Raw genomic sequence first — 22,929 nt, 5'->3', positions numbered from 1 at the left:
AGAGACATACCTTCTTCTTGCCATTATATTACATCCTGGCTCCACCCCTATTGAGCGTAGCACTGACACCATCAATCCAAGCTCTAGACAATGAACCAATCACAAATGCACAATGCAAACTCATGAGGCCTGGGGGGGCACAGACATAAACCATGACACCGTTATCTCTAAATCAGAGCAGCTCCACAGGAACGCTAGCAAGGTGACCTTGAAGAAGGTGAGCAAGCGGTAGAGGGATTATCTTGAGGGCCCCTTCCTGACTCATCACAATATAAGAAGCAGATGGTCTGATTAAAAGGCTGAGAAGTCAATGAACTTTTAATTCTGCATGTAAGTGATTGTCCACCAAAGAACAGCAAGTGTGTGCAAAACGTGGAAACCAAGTGACTTAGATCTTGCTGGCAACTGACAGTGGCAAAACCACTTCATGGCCCCAGCCCTGGAGGGCTGTCCCCTTGTCATGAGCACTCTGTCTGCCTAAGATCACACACCCACCATCTGCAACTCCCTGTATGCTCAGGTACCCCTGCTCCCTGAGGTCAACAAGAAGCCACAGAGCAGATGAAATGCAGTTTTTCAAGGCTACCTCAATGAAGTACACATGCTGTAGAGAGTAACCTGGTTTCACAGGTAAACAGAGCTGACAGCCTGGGGAACAGGAAGGTGAGGAGCTGCTCACAGCCCATCTGCCATTTTGACAAAGCAACTCTCTGGTCATCAGTGAGAGACTTCTGAAGCCAGCTGCACAGCTGACTCAACCACCAGCAACCACCAAGCTTTTCAAAGGTCCCCCTAAGACAGAGGCCCAGTGGGCTGTGCTTTGAGTCTGCAGTCCTGCTGCAGCAGAGCAGATGGGCTGGGAAGCCCCAGGTGCTGGATAAATCTCTGCTCCCAGGCTACCTACAGCTTGCTACCAACTGCAGAGGTGTCCAGTCATCCCAGGAACATCACACAGGCCCGACAGGGGCAGGGGCTCTCCAGCAGCCTATAAGAGCACAGATCTGAAAACCCCAGTCTCCATCGGGCCCTGCATTGGGCAATCTGCACTGGCATGACTGACTTGTCACTCAGGGCCATCCGTCACCTGCTTTTGTCACCAAAACTTTCCCAAGGGCCATGTGCAGAGCTCAGACAAAACTGGAGATGCTGCAGATTTATGCTCAGGCTTAGAATATCACTGTAATGTACTACCTCAGAGAAAAGAAAGCAGGACAAGGAAACAGAATGATAAACGGTGACACTATTGGGAGAGTGGCCAGCAAAAGATCCTCTACTAAGGAAACACTGGTTCAGGCACCAAAGTGAAGGAATAAGAATCTACAAATATCTTAAGAGAAACAGGTTTCTGGCACAGGAACCTGCAAATACATGTGGATAGGACAGTGGGAACCATGCTGGTCAGTTTCCCATGGCTGGGACACAATATGGGCGCCGATTATCTTGAAGGAGTAGAGGTTTAATTTGGCTCATGGTTTCAGGAGATTCAGTCTGAGGCAGGAACAACCTGGTGGAAGGGTGTGGCTGAGCGAAGCTGCTTGGTTTGTAGCAGACGGTAGCAGTGTACAAAATAGTGCCAGAGAGGAAGAGCGATACCAAACACAAAGTCATATCTCCCTGACCCACCCCAAGACACCCAGTAATATGCTCCACCAATCACTGGGGAAGATTCCAAAGCCGGTGAACTTGACACAGCTGGACTTAACTGTCACATGTACCATGCACCAGGGACCAAGAGCCCAGAAGTGTGGCCAGGGCAGACAGGAGGGAAGATGCTCTGGAGCTGAGGGCAGAAAAGGCATCTGGAGCCAGATCAAGTAAGGCCTTGTAGACCAATGTTATTTTTCAAACTCGAATCTGGTGAGATGTGATGGTCCCAGAGGTGTTTGCTCAAATAAGTGAAACAATCTTTAGATCCCTGAATGGTTGATGGTACATTCAAAATCAAGAGAGGTAGCACAGGTAGCTAAAAATTATCAATTAAGATATATCTTCAAGGTTGGCCTGTCAAGATCATCAATAGATTGAACACAGGATACAAGAGAAAGAGGAGCCAAAATCCACATGGTCAATGGGTTAAGAAACTAGATCATAACAGGCAATGTTATGGCCTGGAGAGAACTCCGATTGGGGAAAATGAGAAATCAGATCTCCTTTGGGGCCATTTTCAGTTTGAGATGTTTCCAAATACCTACTGGGAGATACCAAGTGAATATTTCAATCTTTGACACTGGACTTGAGGGGTAAGTGGAGCATGAACACAAAAAAACCAGGATCGATGTGATTTTTAAGTCATGGGTATTTGTGAAATCATGTAGGGGGATGAGGCTACGGAGAAAGTATCTTGGCTGAATCCTGGGGCCCTCCAATATCAGAAGTTTGAGAAGATGAAGATTCAGCAAAAAGTTCAAAGAAATAAAAGCAAAATCAACAGAATTTTTCTAAACCCATTGTGAAGATGCTTAGGGGAGTCATATATGATTAGTCCTCACACACAGACACACCCAGGTACACAGATACATGCACACACGCACACACATACACACATACAGGCCTGTTCTACTACCCAAGACCACTGGCTGAGAAGATGAGTTCACTTAGTGGACACCAGGGGTCGCCTTCTCTCAGCACTTGCCCCCTGTCAGGGAAAGACAAGATCCCTCAGGACAGGCTGACACCCAGGGAGTGAGGCTGACAAGGGTGGCTGTCTTGACCACTGTCCTCAGACCTTCTCCACAGAGCTAATGACCACAATGCCTTCTGCCCAACTTCTCCAAAGAACGGATTTAAGTTTAGGAAAGTGCTGACGGGCTAGAGGAGCTGAGACTTCCAAGGAATAGGTCTAGGACCAGTGTCCCCACACCAGAGGGCTCAGAGCCACCTGAGCCTAGTGACCGCTGACTAAATCAATGTTAGGACGGGGTGAGAGAACATCAGACATGCAGGAAGAGCAGAAAGAATTTTCTCCATGTAAATTTTCCTTCTTGGTTATACAAGGTCCACAGTCACACCCTGCTTCCAATTTCTGACCCCAAAAAGGGTGACACAAAGCTAGAACCACGATACTCATCTGCCCAGGCAAGGAGGACCCAAGGATGCAGGCAGCCCCTTCAGGAACCAAGACCCCACAAGCAGTTTGGGACTCACACTGGCGTCAGTGACACAGAGGCTCGAGGAGAAGCTGAAGCTGTGCTGCAGCTCCAGGATCAGAACTCGCTTCTGTCCTCTCAGCATAACATTCCCTCCCACGTGGCTGAAGGCTGTTCACGCCTCAGCTAACAACAGAGAATGAAAATAATACAGCAAAAAATAACATAGATGGAGATGATAAAGATGAACTGCAGAATGCCAGACTCATTTAAAATGAGGATTCTCATTGAAAGTGTGGAGCCTGGGTAGCAACCTAACCGAGAAGGAGACAGGACCAGAATCTGGTCAGCTGGAGTTCACAAGCAGGGAAGCAAGGTGTGGGCAGAAAGAGGGCACAAACAGGGCAGAGACAACGGAGAGTCCCCATGCTGGACAGGGATGTGAGTCACTGCATGGACACCAGCTGCCCACAAAGGACAGCAGCCCCTTGGCTCAGCCCTGGGGACTCGGGGTTGGGGTGGCGCTGTCTCTGACTCCGACCTCACCTGGCCCCCACTCCTCCGGGCTGCCCTCTGGCTCCTTCTGCTGCTGCTGACCATCCTCCCCTGCCCCACCCCGACAGTCATAAAAGCCTGGCTCCTTGGTCAAGTTGCTCCATCCAGTTGGCTGACGCTATAGGAGCAACAAACAGACATCACATCGGCTTCGGGCTACAGCTGCTGCCCATCACAGGAGACCACAGGACAGGCAGCATCCCTGTGGGAACCCAGCACATGAAAAACTTGGCAGCCACCCAGTGGACAGTCTGCCCCATCCAAAGGCGCCAGTCTGGACTCCACCTAACTGGACATCAGGACCCCTGAGAACATGGCCCCCAGAGAGCTGTCTCCCAGTCTCCCTCCCTCAGCCTGGGTGCCTTCTCAGGCCATGGGGTTAGGAAGCTTTGCTGGGTGGGGTCCCAGTGGGTTCACCCAGGATGGAGTAGGGTTCCCAGGTTCTAACTTTCATCTCTGCTTGCGTTCCCTTTTCTGATCCCAACTATGAAATAGAGCTCTTGAGAAAGCCTGCCTTCCCTCACAGAGTGGCTTCAAGGAAAACAAACCTAAACATCTTTTAAGAATTAGCTCCTAGGGCCGAGGATGTAGCTCAGTGGAGCAGCAGCTGCCTGGTAATTGTGAATCCTGAGTTCAATTCCTGGTATCCCCTCCCCCACAAAATTAGCCCTTACCTAAAAGGCACCAGAAGTAATATTTATTGAAATGGGAGATGCTGCAGAGCTAGCCATGGGAAACAACCATTTTTGCAACTTCCCTTGTGGCTCTCACACACATTAAAACATGAGAGGTGCCAAGCAGAGCCTGGTGGGAGAACACAAGAGAGTGAAAGAAAAATGTTTACTGCTGACTTGTGAACAATCTACCAGGGTGAGCAGGGAGGCAGCAGTCAAAGGGAAATGTGGCCAGAGGGAGGGCCGGAGCTGCCAGGGACCAGGTATCACATCCGCCTCCACGGCTCAGAGATTGTTCCCTGGGGCCCATGTGACCCCATGGGGGTCTATCACCCTCACACTTTAATCCAAGACACTCATGACAGAGTGGTTGGCAAGGAAAGCCTTTCCCAAATGCTGCATTAACTACAGGCACACACATACACACACACACACACACACACACACACACACACACACAGAGTCCAGCAGCACAGGCGGGGAAGCCCTGTCTGCTCTGGCCGAGTCAGGGGTCAGGGTCCAGGGCAGATCTCAGATCTCTGTCTTGCAGAAGTGAATCAAGTTTCAAAAACCTCTTCAGCCATAGATAGTAGCTAACTTCGAAACTTCCTCCAACACAATTTAGTCTGTTTGTTCACATAAAATTGTTCCTCCAATCTTGCAGTGCCTCTGAACATTATTAACATAAATGCTCAATAAATACGTGACCATTAAAGAATCACAATCCTGGGCGCTGGGGATTTAGCTCAGTGGCAAAAGCGGCTACCTTGCAAGTGTGCGGTCGTGAGTTTGATCCTTAGTACCGATAAAAACGAAAAAGACAAAAAAAAAGAATCACAATCCCGCTTGGGCCCTGTTATGAAGTCCCAGTGTCCTGCACGGTCTCTGCCACCTGTCCCCACCAGGCTGAGCCCTGCTCCCTGCAGCTACCCTGTCCTCACAGCGCACTGGAGGGGTGCACAGGAGCCTGCAGACTTGGGAGCTGGGGGGCTACAGAGAGACAGGCGCTTTGCCAAATCCCCAGACTTTAATTCATAAACCCAGGGGAAGTCCCCTGGACCTGAAGGCCTCCTCACTCAGGAGCATCACAAATACCACATGGAGTAAACACCTGCCCCAGAAAAGTCTACGAGTACTGAAAATACATACTAGGTTGAACCACCTGAAGCTGCTGTTTCTACAGGTCAGCACCAAACATCAAAAACTCCCTTCCATCAGAATCTGTGAGCTGTAGATTTCTGTACAGCCAGGCCACATGCACAATGGTGAAGAAACCTCTTTGCCTTCACTCAGTACAGAGCTGACATGAAACAGAAGAAAGGCATTGTTGTTCAGAAATCCCAACCACACCATTGCACAGGTAGGCCTCCAGGGAAGAAGAGAGGAGCCCCTGAGCCTGCTGCCTGCAGCTCCAGCTCACCTAGCAGAGAGAGAGAGGAAAACCAGCTCCTCCCCAACTTAGAGTCCCAGACAGGGTGAGGCACCAAGCAGCTCTTCCTCACATTCTCCAAGCCACCTCTCCAGGTCAAGGACCTCCAGCTTGGTGCCCTCCAGGGACCCACGGGCTCCAGCTGCCTCTGGTGGCCCTGCCGGGCAACACAACCACTGTTTGCCAGGTGTGTGCAACAGGCAATCGCCACAACTCAAGTCTAATGGGCCCCCTTCCCACACGGCACATACATGTGGGCTCATGGTGGGCCCCCAACTGTTCTGGGACAGCAGGGACAGGGGAAGAATGTCTCAGTCACCCCTCACATCTTCCATTCAGGGAGGTGGAATCCCCTGAGGCCAAAGCCCCCTGCCATGTGAGTGTGTTCTCATTGCTGCTCCTCTGCCTCCAGTCACAAAGCGGGGGAGACCCAGCAGCCTCAGGAGCTCGAGGATTTCCAGGCAATACAGGCCTGGACTGAGGTTAACAGGAGGCCAGGAAGGTGTTAGCAGAGGCAGAAGCAGAAGCCACAACAGGATGCAGCTCACCATGGAGTCAGGCACAAACAGCCCCATGCAAGTTAGAAAATGAAATGGAAAATGAGCCTCGTGTTCTTGACTAAAAATGCTCTACAAGTAACCACAGGGAAGAAAGTGTCCCGACTTTGCTCACTCTGAAAGCAGGGAAGGGTTCATGTCCTTGTTGCAGCCACAGATTCATCTCTGAAGGGACCTCAGGATAAAAGACTCAGAAATGTAGTTTAAGAAAAAAAGGAGAAAAGTACAATAAAATGTTTAAAATGCCTCTCACTGAGCCCCAAGGAAATGAAAAAGCAGCTGCTGCCTCTCCAGCTTCCTTTCTGTGGATCAGGCAAGTCTTTCCTGTAAATGAAAGGGCTTCTCGAGGTCACCAATGGCCACAAGGCCAGAAGCACCCTGAAAAGCAGAGTAGCCACACCAGGCACAAAAACAAGGTACTCAGCCAATGCTCAGGGCGCTGGCAGCCACGAAATACCACCTGGCCAAAATGTACATATATGACCAAGAACACAAGAGTTACTCCGGAGATGTGTGTTCCTATCACTTAATACATGATGATTCTGAGCTTCCTAGGTTTTGTTGTCACTGCCATTCTATTTGAAGTTGCTCTGTGGGACCATTTGCCACCGCAGTGCAGGTTCCCTGCCATGGGGAACCCATCAAAGAGGAGCATTTGGGGGATCTCCCACGTTCAAGATAGACGCCACTTACCCCACCCTCTGGTTCTCTCCTGTGGAGTTACCCAGGTAAAATTGCCAGTGTGTTTACAGATCCGTGAACATCTTGTTTGGCTCAGGAGATCTGGGTGAGTCCCAGTGGGTCCCACCCATACCTAGCACTCAAGAGCAGAGGGAAAGCTCATTACACTACAGCACATGGACATACAATCAGGCCTTTGTCCTTCAAAGAAAAACACAATTTTCAGCAGTCAGCTCCCAGAAGCCAAGGGAGTTAACTTCCAAAATCTAATATAAACAGCGAAGCCTGGATCAAGATTTCAGTCAGTCTCACTGAAACAGAGTGGCACACCAGCTACAGGGATCTGGGGATATTTTCACAGTCACTTTGGGAAGCAGAAGTGAGAGAGAGGGTCCTAGGACCTCCCTCCTTGTTGCCTCAGGTTGTGATAGCCAGATACCTTGACACCTTGTACATCAAAGGGAGTGTTGGAGTGTTCCCTCCATCACAGATAAAAGCAGGTCTTTAAGCCAAGTATCGTGGCATGAGCCTGGGACTCAGGAGGCTGAGACACAATATATCTTTTGGTGCAAATGACCTTGTGTTTTCAAATGCAATCACACTCTTTGAAGGAAATGAGGTATTTTACGATGACTGTCCAGGACAGCTTCTCCAGAGGCGGGGACTTTCTGAGACAAGCTCTCTGGGAGTCAGGTCCTAAGAACATGGTGATCCAGGTTTAGGGGGAGCTGTCCCAAGTGCTAACCCCAACTATAAACAGGAAACCAGCCCTCCTCCCACTCAGGTCTCAAGGCTGTCAACCTCTCACTGAAGCAATAGGACAGAAATGACCATGACAAGGCTCTGACACTTAAGGACTCCATTTGTTAAGGCAAGAGTGCACCAAGTTCTCACAAGGCTGGATGCTGCTGAGGAGAAGCAGGAAGCAGCTCCCAAGCAGGCAACCTTGAATAAGTCTGCAGGCCTATGCACTTGGACCCAAGCTGGCGGGTCCTCTGGGCCCACCCTGTAGGCCTGAAGCCCACCTGCCCAGGCGGGGAGGGAGGCAGACACTGGACCATGTCCCGCTCTTTAAAACAGTGTTTCAGAAATGTTGGCCTTAAGGATGAGCTTTGCATTTTTGTTCCTACCCAACATTTCCTGGCCTGATGACAAGCTCACACAAAGGCAAATGGGCCTCCCTGAACAGGCAACACTGGTTAGTGGTCCATGGATGGATGCAGACTGAGCACATGAGTCCCAGAACGGGGAAAGTAACCCAGCAACCCGCAGCTGCACCAGGGTTTCACCTCTGCACAGAAGCCCAGCAAGACCTCTGCCGGTTCTCCTGCTTCCCAAAAGAAATTTTGAGGGAACCCATCTCCCAAATGAGGATAAGGAACTGGGACAATCCTTGTCACCATTTTGTCCAGGGACCTTTGGGCAGGAATTCCACGGCATTTACAGAAGCAGCAGCTGTCAATTCTGAAGGGCTTCCTTTGTTTCCTGTTTGGGAATTCTTACCTGTTATAACTCACAGCCCTCCCCTGATAGAAACAGTGAGATGCAGGAATATTCAGTGACTCACCCAAAGCCAAGCAGCCACCTGGGGCAGAGGTGAGAATTACACTATTATTCCTAAAGGTTTCTTCTCCATCAGGCACTGAAAACGGGTCTGTTGTATCTACAGTCAGCCCTCCTCCCCCCAGCACCTGCATCCAGGGATACAATCAATCAGAGAGATCAAAGTAATTAATGGGGAAACCGCATCTGTAGTAAATACCTGCAGAGTTTTGTTCATTGTTGGTATTCCCTAAACAACACAGTATAATGACCGTCACACGGCATTTTCCCTGCGTTAAGTATCACAAGGTATCTAGCACTGGTCTATAGGGGAGGTTACACACGGACTTGGTGTGGAACAAGTATAGGACTCTTATCTATGAAATTAGTTTTGTTGACCTTTAAAATGTCAAGTGGTGTTTAGGTACTCACTTTTGCTAAGATCTTCTAAAAATCAAAGATTGGGAAACTTGTGACTTTTGTGCTAGATTTACAAAACCCCCTACAGCAGTCTTAGTTTGGATTCCTGTCAAATGGGGTTCTACCAACTTCAACCCTGATGGATTCAATCCCATGTGCAATGTGCATCAGGGACTGGGGAGAAGGGGTGACCAGTGCTCCTTGTCCCACACAGACCACGAATGTGACAATAAAGTCCCTTCCTTGGTGTCCTCCTCTGCAGTGTCTGTTCCACAGGTCTTCATATTCTTCAAGCATCTTCTGCCTCTGCCTGCACTCACCTGGTTCTTCATCGATTTCTCCTTTCTTGCTGTTCCCTCCATATAACCTACAACTTCAGACTTCAAGGAGTTATCTCCCCATGACAAATACATACTGTCATGCTGACCTAGCAGGACCTTCTCAGCAAACACGTCATTCTCAGAAAACAACAGGAAGCCACTAAAAGGGCCATGCTGCCTCAGCAAACAGAACAGACAGCCATAAAGGAAAAGCAGGACTGGACATTCAATCTCCCCAGCACTGAAAGGTCCAGCATTATCTGTATACCTGTACTGACCATCCTTGGAACTTTGACCTCAAACATTCCATCCAGATTTGTTGGGATTATGACTCTATCTCCAAACCCTATAAAAACTCAGCTTCTCCTCTGGCCAACCGCCAATATCACCCACGATTTCAGCCTGTCTGCACCAGACACAATTAAATCCAGCCTTTTGCTCACAATGCACTCTTGCACAGTGCATGCTTGCACTGTAACTAATACATAATCCCCAAAGTTTTGAAGTTTATTCCTGTGCAGTTAGATTAAAAACTGCTGCACCGCAGTCCTAATTTCTGCCAAAGATAAACACCTGCATTTTACAGAGCTGATGCACAGCAGGCTGAGCTGCAATGGCACCACGTATCTTCCCCATGACAACCACTGCCTTCGGTGACTGTGCATAGTTCTCTCTGGAGTCTGCTCATCTACATAGTCCAGCACTGGAGAGTGATTAGTGAAATTCAAAGCATGGGGTGCAGCAGTTTATCCAGTATCTTCCCTCTACTCCACTGCCCACCCTGCATCTGGCTGCCCACTGTCATCTGAGCACATGTAGCCTGCAGCTGTCACCCTAACGCCAGCCTCTGTGTCCTAAGGATGCCACCACTACTCCCAGAGGCTCTACAGAGCACATCCTACTGTGCCCTGTGGCTGTACAGAAGTACTGAAAGGCCTGATCTGAGATGTGGCGACCCCTCATCATCATACCCAGGCTGCCTAGCCTGGTGACACTGAAGGTGCAAGCATGCGGGCCCCTGCCTTGGTCACCCCCAGCATGCACGCTTCTGTTTCCCCCAGCGTAACTCTGCATAGACTCCTGTCCTCCCACCGAAGCCACACACTCTGCCCAGAGTTTACCTCCAGTGTGCTCTGCAACTAGTTCAAGCCCTCACTGAGTCTTTCTGTTGCTCCTGGAAAGTGTGTTTGCACGTGTATCCTCCCCTACCGGGTTGTGGACAAGAACCAGACCCACTGATCCTTCTCTCCTCAAAGGCACTCAACCAGCACCGCGCTTCAAACATAGAGGAAGCTAAAAATAATGAAATAAAATGGAAGAGGGAAGAGGTATGGAAAGAAGGAAGAAAGAACAACATTACTGAATTTATAACCCGTATCCCCAGTGACTTGCATGGTATTTTACAGAATTAGAACTGGGAATCAGCAGGTCTTAAAACACACGCCCAGCTCCTGTGCTGATCTTAAGTTCAACAAGCACACTTGACCCCAGGTGCCCTGAGTGGTGGTGATATTTGGATTCTTTATACCCCAAAGGAGTCTGTATATACCACCAGGGGAACGGAAGTGCCACTATAGCAGGGGTGAAAATCTGATATCCTCTTTTTTTGTAAATTTTTATTAACTGCCTTTATTTTCCATTGCTCTGACCTTCCATTCTCCTGCCTCCCTCGATTTGCTTTCCAGCCTGGGACAGCTCTCTCTCCTCAGCCTTCTTCCCAATGCTTAAAACACAGTCACTGTTGATGCCCACAGGTCAGACTAGCAAGACCGGGGAGAGCCACAAGCTATGGGGTGGGGACAGGGAAAGGGAGCCACAAGCAGAGAGGCAGCAAAAACATGTTTGGGCCTGGACTGAGGTCAGAGACGCCCGCACGGGGCCAGCCAGGAAAATCCCCAGGGTGCCAGGCCACTGGGCAGGTTTTCCAGAACTGCAGCACTCCGAGTCCCAACCCATCTCTCACCAATAAAAGTACAAGCGAGGTTGACCGCGCAGGCCCAGAGATGTAAATGCTCTGCGGAAAAGGAGGCCTCTGTTCCGTGGAAAGTGGCTTCGTGTTTCACAGAGAGCCAGCAAAAATGCACAGCAAGACCCACACCACGCTGCAACAGGAAGAAGAGGTCACACTGAGCCCAGTGCAGGCCCGGGGCACCTAGCTCCCCCAGGGTCAACTTGGAGTCCCCACCCTGCATCCCCACTCCATCAGCTTCTCTTTGTATCTATTGCTGATGAACCTCTGCACACTCATACACAGAAGAAATAAGAATTTACAACTTGTTACCAACAGCAGCAGGAAAACATCCTTCCAGAGGGCTTTTGCAGCGCAGAGCCTTGGGCCAAAGTTCACCAGCTGCATCTCATCTGTGTCTCCCAGCACACAGCGACACCTATTCCCTCTCAAGAAGAAACTGAGGCACAAGCCTGGGGTTCATCATCAGGTGGACTTGAAAACAGGTCCGTCAGTGTCATAACCAAACCTCCCAGCTAAAGTGATACGACCTGTAGTCTCCCTTGGAGGGGTCTCTGAATTCTAGCCACCCGTGCTTCAAGATCAAAAGCATTCTGCCTCCTTGCAAAAAGACTGCAGTTGGCTCTGTGGAGGTGGAAACCAATCTCAGAAGCCTCGTCTGTAAATGGGCTTGAAGCAGCAAATGACTCTGGCAGAAGCAGCGGGTTTTAATTGACCATAAACTGGCTTCCAGTCCCAATTCTGTGTGTAGTCACTGTGAGGCCTCAGGAAATGTTCTGTGCTTCTCTTGGGCCGGACAAAGCATGGATGAGAACAACCATCTCAGAAACAGTGGCTGTGAGTCGGTCTGCACAGTCCCTGACTTAGATACTGCCCTCCAGAACGGTTCTAATGGAAGGCAACTGGCCACGCCACCTTCTGAACAAAGTATAAACAATCACACAGTGAATAAATAGACCTGATCACCGCCTGAGTGAGCATTCCCGGTCTAGAAAGAAGTATGGCACTCTGGTGCGCACAGGACCTGCAGGAGGCATCTCTCTGAAACACAGCCGAGGCCCATATATCTCCTTCCCCTCCCCTCCCGCATGCAGAGGACTTGAATCCCAGGCGATGTTCTCTCTCCTCCTCTCAGACTGTAGATAACCATCCTGCAGCCAGGCAATGCAAACAGAGGACGCCAGGGGGATTTCTTAGAGATAAAGAGGCTGAGATGCTGGCGGCCACTTGCTCAGCAAGGACACTTGTGGTGAAGGAGGGGAGACAGCAGTCAGTGACCTCTACGTTCACTATGTGACTGACTGAGACAGTGGAGCCACACTTCCTGTAACACCAATGCCACGAGGTTATTTATCAGCAGAGTCCACTGCTACACTGCGCCACTGGATTCCAGGGAGGAAATTTCAGCCTCAGAATTATGCATTTCACTGAACAAAACATATGCCAGGCCAAGATCCGATTTGTGATTTCCTCAGTTTCTAGTCCTGGGTGAACTCTCTGGCTTCCGCTCTTTCTTCCTGAGCCACAGCAAGTGGGAAGAGTCCAAGGAGCCCAAGACCTTCCACACACATGGTGTGAGTGTGGGGTGTCTGGGTCCAGGCTCACACTGCAGATGCATTCACCTGGGGCTGGCTGGTCCTGCCAGCTGGACTCCAGGGCCGGCAATGATGTGCTTTTCTGGGCATTATCAGAAAAGCAATTCTAGCAAGAAGGGGAAACCATCAAACAGAGCAGTGACAGGTCTGGGCTTCCCTCCCTCATCTCCGAAAGTGATCACCTTGTAAGGTGGGAAAGGCAACAACACAGCAAGCGCATCCTTACCCTGACTGCCAATGCCGATGCCCGGCTCTGAGAACCTGAGTCACCAGCCCAGGCCCATGGACCAAGGCCTCAAGGCCCACCCACTCCAAAGCAGCCGCTGTGCCAGCGAACAAACAGCTTACTCTTGGTCCACAGCTGGGGTCTGGCACAACGCTCGGTCTATGCAGACGATGACAGACGAGAATAAAAATATTCAGTTCTGCTTCCCGTGGCCACCACACACTGTCATCTCCACAGTCTCCACCAAAATGAGCTCAGTCCACCTTTGAAATATTCCGGAGCTTGAAGGTTTAAAGCAGGCCAAGCTGATTTTGTGGGCTTTTCCGAGCTTTGACACTGTAATTACGCACAGGACTCTGTGCCACTGAATTCCTCCCAACTGAAACATTTCACGTCTTTTTTAAGCATACACTGAGGTTAGGCTTTTGGATTTTTTTTAGTACATGCTATGAAATAAGATATACCCAGAGTATATACCCAGCCTTAAGTATATTTCTGCCAAAAGACGACCAGCTGGGGATATAGCTCAGTGGCACAGTACCAGGTTGTGAGTTCGATTCCTGGTACCAAAAAAAAAAAAAGAAAAAAAAAAGACTGGACCAACATGAATTAAGAACAACTATTTCTTTGTCCGAAGTTTAGTTAAGACTATTATGTACCCTCTAATAAACATGCATAAACCTACCTCAAGATCAGGTCAGCTGAAATGCTTTCTTACATGTTTAACAGTGTATTTCTCCTGGTTATAGATAGACATGTGCTCTTTAAAGACAATCGACAATCTGAGACCATCTCTGCTATGCTAGTGAATAAAGGACTAGATATGATATCTACAAGTACATAAATTCACTAAAATATGACCTTCACAGGCCACTTAACCTCATATATCTCAGTTTTCTCACTTTTAAAGTAAGACTCAAGCCAGGCTTGATGGTACATGCTGTAAGCCCAGTCCTTGGGAGGCTGAGGCAGGAGAATCACTGTGAGTTTGGGACCAGCCTAGGATATACATGCGAATGTACAAGGCCAGCCTAAACTATACAGTGGAACCTTGTTGAAAAAAAGAAAGCAAGAAAGAGGGAAGGAAGGAAAGAAGGAAGGAAGGAAGGAAGGGAGGAAGGAAGGAAGGAAGACAGACAGACAGACAGACAGACAGACAGGAAGGCAGGCCGTGCAAAGCACTCTAAGGATTTTCATAAGAATGAAATAAAGGAATGCAGGCTTCAGTGAGAGCCTGGCAAGTATAAAGTTGTCACAAATATCTGCTTGCTAATGTTGTCAGATTGCTCAATGTGTTTGGCTCCCTTTGCTGAAGGTGCCAAGCAGCTTCCTGGCCATCAAGTGGGAGCCGAAACCTACAGACCCCAGTGGGTTCCATGGAAGCATCCAAGGAAGACAGGGCTGGCCGGGCATCGATCCTCACTCTGCTCTGCCAACTCAGTACAGAAGCCTGGGGGACCATGAGGACTGTGCAGCTGTCACCTTAAATCCCACCAGGGTCACGGTGACCTATCACTGAGCTAAGGAAGGTGCTGTAAGGGCCTCCTGAGTAACAGCTGAGACCTGGTACCCAAGTCCCCAGAAAGGACTTCTGACATTGCTTAAAAAAGCCAGAAGCCTCCAAATGTTACTTAAATGCTAAAGATATACAGTCAGGTGTGATGACACATTCCTATGATATCAGTACTCTAGAAGGCTGAGGCAGGAGGATCTCTCAAAACCAAGCCCAACCTGAGGAACTTAGCAACTTATCAAAACCCTGTTCCAAAACTTAAAAGGAAGGGATAGCTTAGTGCAAAGGTCCTTCAAGCCCCAGTAAACGAGGAAAAAAGATTAAACACATAAAGAACTACTACTCTTGTGGATATAATCAATAGTCTTCTAGAATAGTATTCCCATTTGAATTTTCGTAAGATACATCTTTTCACACTGACTCTTTGCCTTCTAGACTGCAAGGTTTTAATGTCTATTTTCTTATTATTTGAAGAAAGGCCCTTTTTTCCACCTAGCTAATGTCTATTTTCTTATTATTTGAAGAAAGGCCCTTTTTTCCACCTAGCTAAGAGTATCGAGAAGGGAGAGTGCTGTGTAGGGAGTTTCCATAATGTTACTTGGGAACACTTTGCAAAACTCAAACTGCACACTTAAACTGTATATTTGGAGGAAAACAGTACTTTCATATGTGACGCTCTCAGTACATTTAAATACTACTTGGTTAAATATTACTTAAGAGAATAAAATGAAATAATTTACTCACATGATACAGACAAGAGAAAGGACAAAGGGAGATTATACGCACAGACACACACACACACACACACACACACACACACACACACACACACAGGGTTTGCAGGCCTACAACTGTGTCAACACTGAAACTCAAATTCTTTTCCGCAGGTTCTTTAGCAGAGATTATTAACATAGCAGCTCATAAACACAGAATCTAAAGAGCCCCCTCTCTCAGTAATTCTTGCTAGGCAGCTATATTTATCATCTCAGCAAATGTAATGCATTTTCACTGCTAATTTCCAGTCTTCAGAACCTGAAAGTCATTGGATGCAGGCATTCATCTTCTGTGCCTTCCCCATGTCTCATTTCCCAACTCTGATCTGTCTCTTGTCGTGAGATTGTTCAGGCTTTTAAACCCAGATGGCCTGGCCTTTGCCCATATAGAGATGGATTCTCTCTCTCTTTTCTCAGGATATGCTGATCTGGTAACAGGTAATCATCTATCACTTGGAGCTTTGCATTTGACTGCCCTGATGTATTTCCAACGGAGTTTAGCAACATGTGGTTTTTAACCAAGATTTGCCAAAAGTGACTGGCATGTAAAACACCCTTCAGCAAAGACACTGCTCTCTGAATCTATGTTTCATCCTAGAAACTCTTATTCCTGTAACTTAGTCTCCCCGAAAACTTTTAGATTTATTAACTATTAAGCTAAAATGACTTGAAACAAACTGAGTTATCTAAACATCTGACAATCCAGTGTCACTCTCGAAAAATGACACTTTCTCTCCGTTCTCTTCTAATTCAGGTTCCCGAATCAGAAAGGAAGACTGTATTGCAGAGCTGGGGTAAAGGCAAGGGAACTGGAGGCAGAAATCCAAGATTACAGCTTGTCCCTGCATTTTCCTCTGTGGCTGTCATCTCTCTCCCCTTGTCACTACCTTAACCCTGACCTTTGCACCTGAATGTTATCTGAGCCTTTCCTGCAGAGCTCAAAACACAGGACCAACACACAAAAAGTGTGGTGGTGACAGCCATTGGCAGGGACCGACACTACATGCTGTAATCTTGATGGGAACAGTGGCATCAAAGTCCATCTTAGCTTTCTTCCGCAAGGATGATGTCCAAGAGAAGAATTCTTAGCCTGAGAAACCGAAACCGCCCAACCCATGAAACTCAGAAACTCAACTAAATTCAATGCACAAACCAATGATGAAAAACAATTTTTAGCGATCTGGTTATGCGATCACGTTTAAGGGATTCACCTCATCCAAGACTGTGGGCAGTCGCATTCCCCTGCACACTCACCAGGCACACACACATTATACACGGGTTGTCTGTGATGAACGGGATCTGGAGCTCCTCCCCTTCATTTTCACATTTTGCAACAGAACCTGAAATAAAGGAGTTTTTTTAAAAATCTAAACCGTGCTAGGTGGCCTTATAATAAAATCTTCAAGTTTCACACAAGCCTTCTTAAAACACATACCCAAATTTCAGAAATGCTCAATGAGTTTTAAATCACGAAATTTACCAAAACAAATTCCCCAAATCTATTTTATGTTTTTATTTTAAAAGCGTTTCAAGAAAAAACTAGCTTTTCAAGAAAAAAACTAGATTTTCTGTTTGCAATTGCTTTAAGCACATTTGAACTATCTCGCTGGATGTTTAACAATTTAACAATTTCCTTAGGGAAGTCACCTCCACTACAAGCACATCCCCAGGCAAAAAACCCCAGATTTTCCCAGTGAGCAGAACTCAGGCGCGCGTCCCTGCACAGGCCTTTCCCAAGGCGCTGCCTCAGAGCCCGCTCTGGGGTCACCTGCTGAGAGGGAGCCCCCTCCTCTCGGGGACCCCAGACTTCTCTTCTGCACCAGGCGTCAGTGAAGTTTGTCCTCATTACTGGGGCGCAGGTCTTCGACCTCCCGAGCCGCGATCACCCATCCCGAGCCGCGCCCCGCCCGTCCCCGGCCCGCGCCTCGCATCCCCGCGGGAGCTGGCGCCTGGAAAGCGTCGCCGGCGCCGGACGCCCCGGACGCGGGGACGGAGCCGTGGGGACGCGGCCACTCCGCAGCCGCACTGGAGCGGCGCGGACGAACAGGAGGCTCCGGGAGACCAGCGGATAAGGGAACCTCAGCCCGAGAGCGGACCGCGTCCTCCCCGCCCCGCGCCGGCCGGCACCGCACAGCTCCCGCGCTGCGCCGCCTCCGCCGCCTCCGTCCCGTGTCCCGACTCGGCCTCCCTTCCGTCCCCTCCTCCGGTCCCCTCCGTGCCGTCGGTGCCCTCAGTCCCTCTCGGTGCCCTCGGCCGCCCGTACCTGTCAGCAGCGAGGAGCCCAGGCCCCCGCGCAGCCCCGCGCAGCCCAGCAGCAGCAGCAGCAGCAGCAGCCGCGCGCCCCAGCTCGCCGCGCGCCCGCGCATCTCCACCTGAGTCCCGCCGCGCCCGCCGCGAGTGGAGCCGCGCCGAGGGCGGGATGGGCGGGGCCGGAGGCCGAGGCGGCGCGGGGACCCCGGTCCCGCGGGCCGGTGGGGTCGCAGCTCGCACTGCGGCGCGCTCGGTCTCCTCCCCGCTCACCCCGGGGCTCGGCGCGGACCGAGGCGGGGACCGCGCTCCGTGGCGCCTCCTTCCCGGGCCGCGCGGGGGCGTCGGGCGCGGACCTCGTCACCCTGAGCCAGAACCGGCCCGCGCCGCCTGGGGTCGGGGCTCAGAGGCGCTGCCCGGCCGGGTCCTTCTGCGGACCCTGAAGCGCAAAGCCTGAGACCTTACAGAGCCTGCGTGGGTGCGGCCCGAGGACCCGCCCCCTGGCCGCGTGGACGCGGCTCCCGGGACTCAACCCGCGTCGGCGCCAACTAGGGCTCTGCGCCTGGGAGCCCTGGAGCCCGCACCTACGCGAGGGCCTTTCTGCCTGCTGTCCTAACTGTCCCTGAGCCTCCAGCCTGGGCTGTTGGTTCCCGATTCTCCAAGGACCGCGCTGCTAATGAGCTCAGTGGGCACTCAGGACCCAGGAAGCCCGCGGGAGCAGGGATAGCAGGGGGGGGGGGGGGGCTCTATGGCTTAGCACGCCCCGAAGTTTACTATAAACTTCAAATACAAAAGAGATGATGTGGTTGCTTTGCCCCACAAATGACACAATGGCCAGACAGCTTCTTAAAAGAAACTAGAATGTTTATCGCATTCGCTAACCATACAGAAAGCCCGCAAAGCTACAATAATCTCAAGGCACTGTTTTTCTTCCCATGTTAACGTATTAATAATACAATAAATAAATAAATAAATGCTTTTGTAGTCACAGAGAAACATAGCCCACTGAAGCCCCTAACCCCGATATCTGAAGACATCCCCTTTCAATGGGGTTTTAGGTTGCAATATTAACAGTCTTACGGAAAGAAAATTTAAAATGGAGACGCGGGAGGCCCTGCTGTCCCGGAAAGCAGGAGGTATGGACGCATTCACACTGCACACTTGCACATGCTGAAGCACGCTCTGGCATTGCTTTGACGCCTTTCCTAGTACCAGGCATGGTGGTTCCCGCAGTTTGCACGACAGGTTTTTTTATATGATGGAGTCCAGGTGTGTGTGGCTTTTCTATAATAGGTCATGCTGTGCCTTGGGGCGCACTGGAATTGTCCTTTTGGTGCAAATCCGGAAACCAACTGGAAATATTCCCTTCTGCTTGGAAGTTTGCAAATGGGAAAAAGATTCACAGAAGCCTTGGGCGAGCCTGACTCCTCTTCCTGTTTGTCACAATCCACTGCCACCTGTGATTTCCCCAGCTGCCTTCTCCACAGATGGGTCCCACTTCTGCAAGAGCAGCCTCTCCAGAGGGCTCAGCACAAGGTCTGTCCCTGGCAAATACTCTGCTGTAGCCACTCCTTCCAGAGACATCTTCAACTGCCACTTGCTCTCTATCTGTGCAGAGCTGAGCTAGTGCCAGGTCAGACAGAAAAAAAAAAAAAAAATCCGCCCTCACCGAAAGACACACAGATCCGCGGTCACATTCAGACCCAGTGGTGGTGCCCTCCAAAGTCTTAAATGGCCTTGCTGAAATCAAGAGGAAGAATGCGTGCTTGGCTCTGTTTATGACATCTTTCACGAGTAAACAGGAAATGCAGCCTAAAAAGCCAGTGTCTAACTCAGGGCCGATGCTGGACTCAGGTAGACAAAGCACTGTCTCATCTTTGGTCTCCAAAATAAAATGTGTAACTGGAGAAGCCTGAAAGGCAGAGATGCCTGTGGTCAGAGAAACTGTCCAGCTCCTCTAGAAACTGTCATGCCAAATTCTCATTGAATATCTCAGCTAAGCATGCACCTTGGTGGATCCAAAGTTATTCTCAGAGAATCGCATTGACCTAGATTCCCCAAAATAGAAATAAAGACTTGAGAAAAGACTGGGCAAAGGACCTGGGATACCGACCTCTTGGGCAGGGCGAAGGCATCCAGAAATGTCTGATGGTTACACTCACAAAAGCACCAAGGCAGGCTTGTGGACTGGATTTTAGACTTGGTAAAGATAAAGGATTACACCACCACGGCCCACCCAGTCTGGTAAGGAGGAAAGCAAGTGATTTTAAATAACACAGTGCAAGGAAGGAAGTGACTGGAAGAGGACAGAGAGCGTGCCTGTCATGGAATTCGGGGAGAGACCACGCTTCCTGGAGGAGGTGGTGCTGGCAGCTGAGCTTCCAAAGACAGAGAGCAGTCTGGGGACAGCAGGCAGAAAGGGGTTTCCAGAGCACAGGGGCGCAGTGGTGTTTCGGCCTGCTGTTGGCTGAGCCCTGCTGATGGCAGCTTGGAGAGGCTGAGGGTTGTAGACAGCATGACACAGACCAGCCCCAGAGCGCCAACAAGCAGTTTGCCATGGAAGAAGTGTCTCATTTTTCTTGGGAATATCCGAATTACATCTCTTCAGAAGGGGAGCTATTTCTGCAGGCATCTTCAGCAACCTAAACTCCTGGCCATGGTTAGCCGTGACCCTGGAGCACCTGCTTGAGAGACTTGGATTGAGGAGTGGGTCACACCTACTGAGTGTTTCAGAACCTCTTTTGCAAAGGCTCTGTGATTCGCCCTGGGATAATGCTACTTTCAATTAGTTTTCCAAAACCACTGAAAATCTCAGAGCACAGCAACGTAGTGCCGTGCCTTTCCCTTTAAGAGTGAAAAGCCTAAGTACCGAGAGGGAAACCACTGACTGAGAGCCACACGGAGCCACACGGAGCGTTGGTAGCAGTGACCACTGAAACAGTCCCTCCACTCCTGGCCATAGTGCTCTCTGTGACAGGCACTCTGCCTTCTTTGGTCATGCATCATCAGAATTATAGAGACCCTGGATATTTTAGATGTGATGCAAATTATGTCACAGCATTAGGACAACGGTGACTGGAGTATTTACTGAACTGTGCTGGAACCAGCCACCCAAATCACAACACTATAAAAAGCAGACTGCAGCTTAGCTCACAGATGAGCAGTGCGTTTATTCTTAGTCACTAAGCTGAGACATTGAGGGAAGTGCTCTCCCAGGGATTTGCTCCTAGCCTGCCAGTGTCTCCTCTTTCAGAGACAGCGGGCACCACAGAGGCTACCGGGAAGCCCTGGCAGGACAAATGACAAAAGCAATGCTTTAGTGACACAGCCTCACTAATGTGTGATCATTATTAAAGTTGAGCAAATACATTGCTGACCTGATATTTTCCCTGGATCAGTTTCCATCATCTTTTGTATCCTTCAGTTTCTTTTCATAAACTGAGAAGTTTATCACTTCTAAAGATGGGCATTTTGGTAGAGGTGACAGGACCAAGATATTAGCATGAAATTTTTTTTTAAAAAACACTCTTTTTTTTCTCTTTTGAATTAATATTCTCATAACTAATCCCATCCCTTTACCTCAATGGCTTGACACCTCCCAGCCCCTGCTGGGTCCCCTCCTCCAAGACTACAAGACCAGAAAGCTTTGCTGCTGGACATAGCACTTGTTCAATGAAACACCCATGAGCCAAACCAAGCAGGCTGGAGGGCACAGATCCTCCTGTTGTATGATTAGAACAGTCCTGCAACTAAAACAAAGATGTCTGAAACTTCCATGGGAACATCTGAAATATTTCCTGTATTGATGGGCTGGCAGGGGTGCGCTGATTAAAGTGAGTAGCTCTGATCTTGGAAATGATGGACGAGACTCCCCGCTGAACAGGCACCAGTGACCCTCGCTCACAAGGAAGGGCCTTTGGGGAGACGGTCTTGTGCCATGTGCCACCTGGAAGTTGCTGCCCAAGACAAACTCAGATAATACCAGCGGCCGCCCCCAACAGACAAGTGGACTGAACTCTACGCTTGAAACCTCGATTCGGATTATGACATGTAAGACCCTAAATTGCTCATACACTTGTATTTTATCATAGTGTAAAATTTTTTAATCTTTTAAATAAAATGGCTTTTTATGTTATTCATGTGATATACATCGGTGATTAAAAAGTAGAAACTACAAATTATCAAAGAAAACACGCAGTTTTATAAATTTCTGACAGTGCCTGGCTTTGTGAGAAGCGGTTCACAAGCCTCACCTCATTTGATTCCCTCAAGGAGCTTACCAGGGAGACACCAGCACTGGCCCAATTTTATGTCTGAAGAAAATGAAGCCAAATAGCCAAGATCACACATGAGGAAGTAGCTGAGTGAGATTCAGAAGCCAGGTCGGGTGACTCCAGAGTCCACATTCTTACTGCTCCACTCTTGGGAATGTTCTTGCCACTAATGATTCGTTGACAATCCTCTTAATCTCACACCTATGTCATCTCTATCTTTTTGCTGCTGTATCAGATGTTTCAGTGAGCATGCTTTTGATATTCATATTTATTTTCTCAAGGATGAGATTATTAATTGGCAGACCAAAGGCAGTGTACTAAAACTTTTGAATAATATTTTTTTAAATTTTTGAAGTCCTGGAGATTGAACTTAGAACCTTCTCACTAAGCTATAGCCCTGGATCTTTTTATTGTATTTTTTGACACAAATGTCTCACTAAATCATTGAATTGCCCAGGCTGGGTTTAAACTTCAACCTTCCTGCCTCAGCCTCCCATAAAGCTGGGATTACAAGTGTGTGCCATCATGCCTGGCTACTATTTTTTAAGCCTTAATTGTCTTCAATACTTTCAATGCTCAAGATATACTTGTTCAAAAATAGACCTTAATCTAATCTTCAGTTATATTAATAGATGTTTTTGATGCAGAATATGTACAATTAATTTAAGGCTTATTAGAAACAAAATGCATCTTACTAGCTTTCTAGACTTCATTGATTGTGTGGGAGAAATATTTACTTAGAAAAATCTTAAAACAAACAGCAGTGCCTTCGCCAACCATTTCCAGCTCTGTGAGCAGTCCCCTAGGGTTTATCTCAATCTCATGCCAAAGCAGCCTCCCCCAACTGGAAGTCCTTCCCTTCCCCAAGCCACGCTTCCCGGTATCCCCACTACAAAGAAAACAATCCCATTAATGAATAACTCTGGACTCTTTTACCAGCAGCAAAATAGTACATTTAAATATCCAAGATTTAATTCATCAAAGCCACTCTCCAACCCTGGCTTGATTTATAGTAGCTCCTCACCAAATGATTAGTACCCATTACAGAACAAACAAAACTGAAAATGA

At 48.9% G+C, this 22,929-nt stretch overlaps 1 protein-coding gene across 6 annotated transcripts in view; it reads right to left on the bottom strand.

The window, feature by feature from the left end:
* LOC100723642 (BMP-binding endothelial regulator protein) overlaps nucleotides 1–18,095 on the bottom strand; it is a 217,395-nt gene extending 199,300 nt beyond the window's left edge. Inside the window, exons 1-2 of one of the 6 annotated variants that reach the window (XM_063233895.1) lie at nucleotides 17,604–18,095; nucleotides 16,595–16,680 (exon numbers count right to left, since the gene is read on the bottom strand). In XM_063233895.1, coding sequence (XP_063089965.1) covers nucleotides 16,595–16,680; nucleotides 17,604–17,706 — 189 coding nt within the window. In that variant the 5' untranslated portion in view covers nucleotides 17,707–18,095. Of the gene's footprint in view, nucleotides 1–16,551; nucleotides 16,681–17,108; nucleotides 17,386–17,603 lie in introns of those variants that run through there. The other 5 variants (XM_063233896.1, XM_063233892.1, XM_013152608.2 and 2 more) reach the window with 5 other exon arrangements.
* Nucleotides 18,096–22,929: the final 4,834 nt, after the last annotated feature.

The sequence above is a fragment of the Cavia porcellus genome, unplaced genomic scaffold (assembly GCF_034190915.1).
Source record: "Cavia porcellus strain 051 isolate PalLab524CR breed Dunkin Hartley unplaced genomic scaffold, mCavPor4.1 scaffold_23, whole genome shotgun sequence".
In the NCBI taxonomy this organism is placed as follows: Eukaryota; Metazoa; Chordata; class Mammalia; order Rodentia; family Caviidae; genus Cavia; species Cavia porcellus.
Note: the sequence above shows the minus strand (reverse complement) of the source record. Positions and strands in the feature narration are given on the sequence as shown.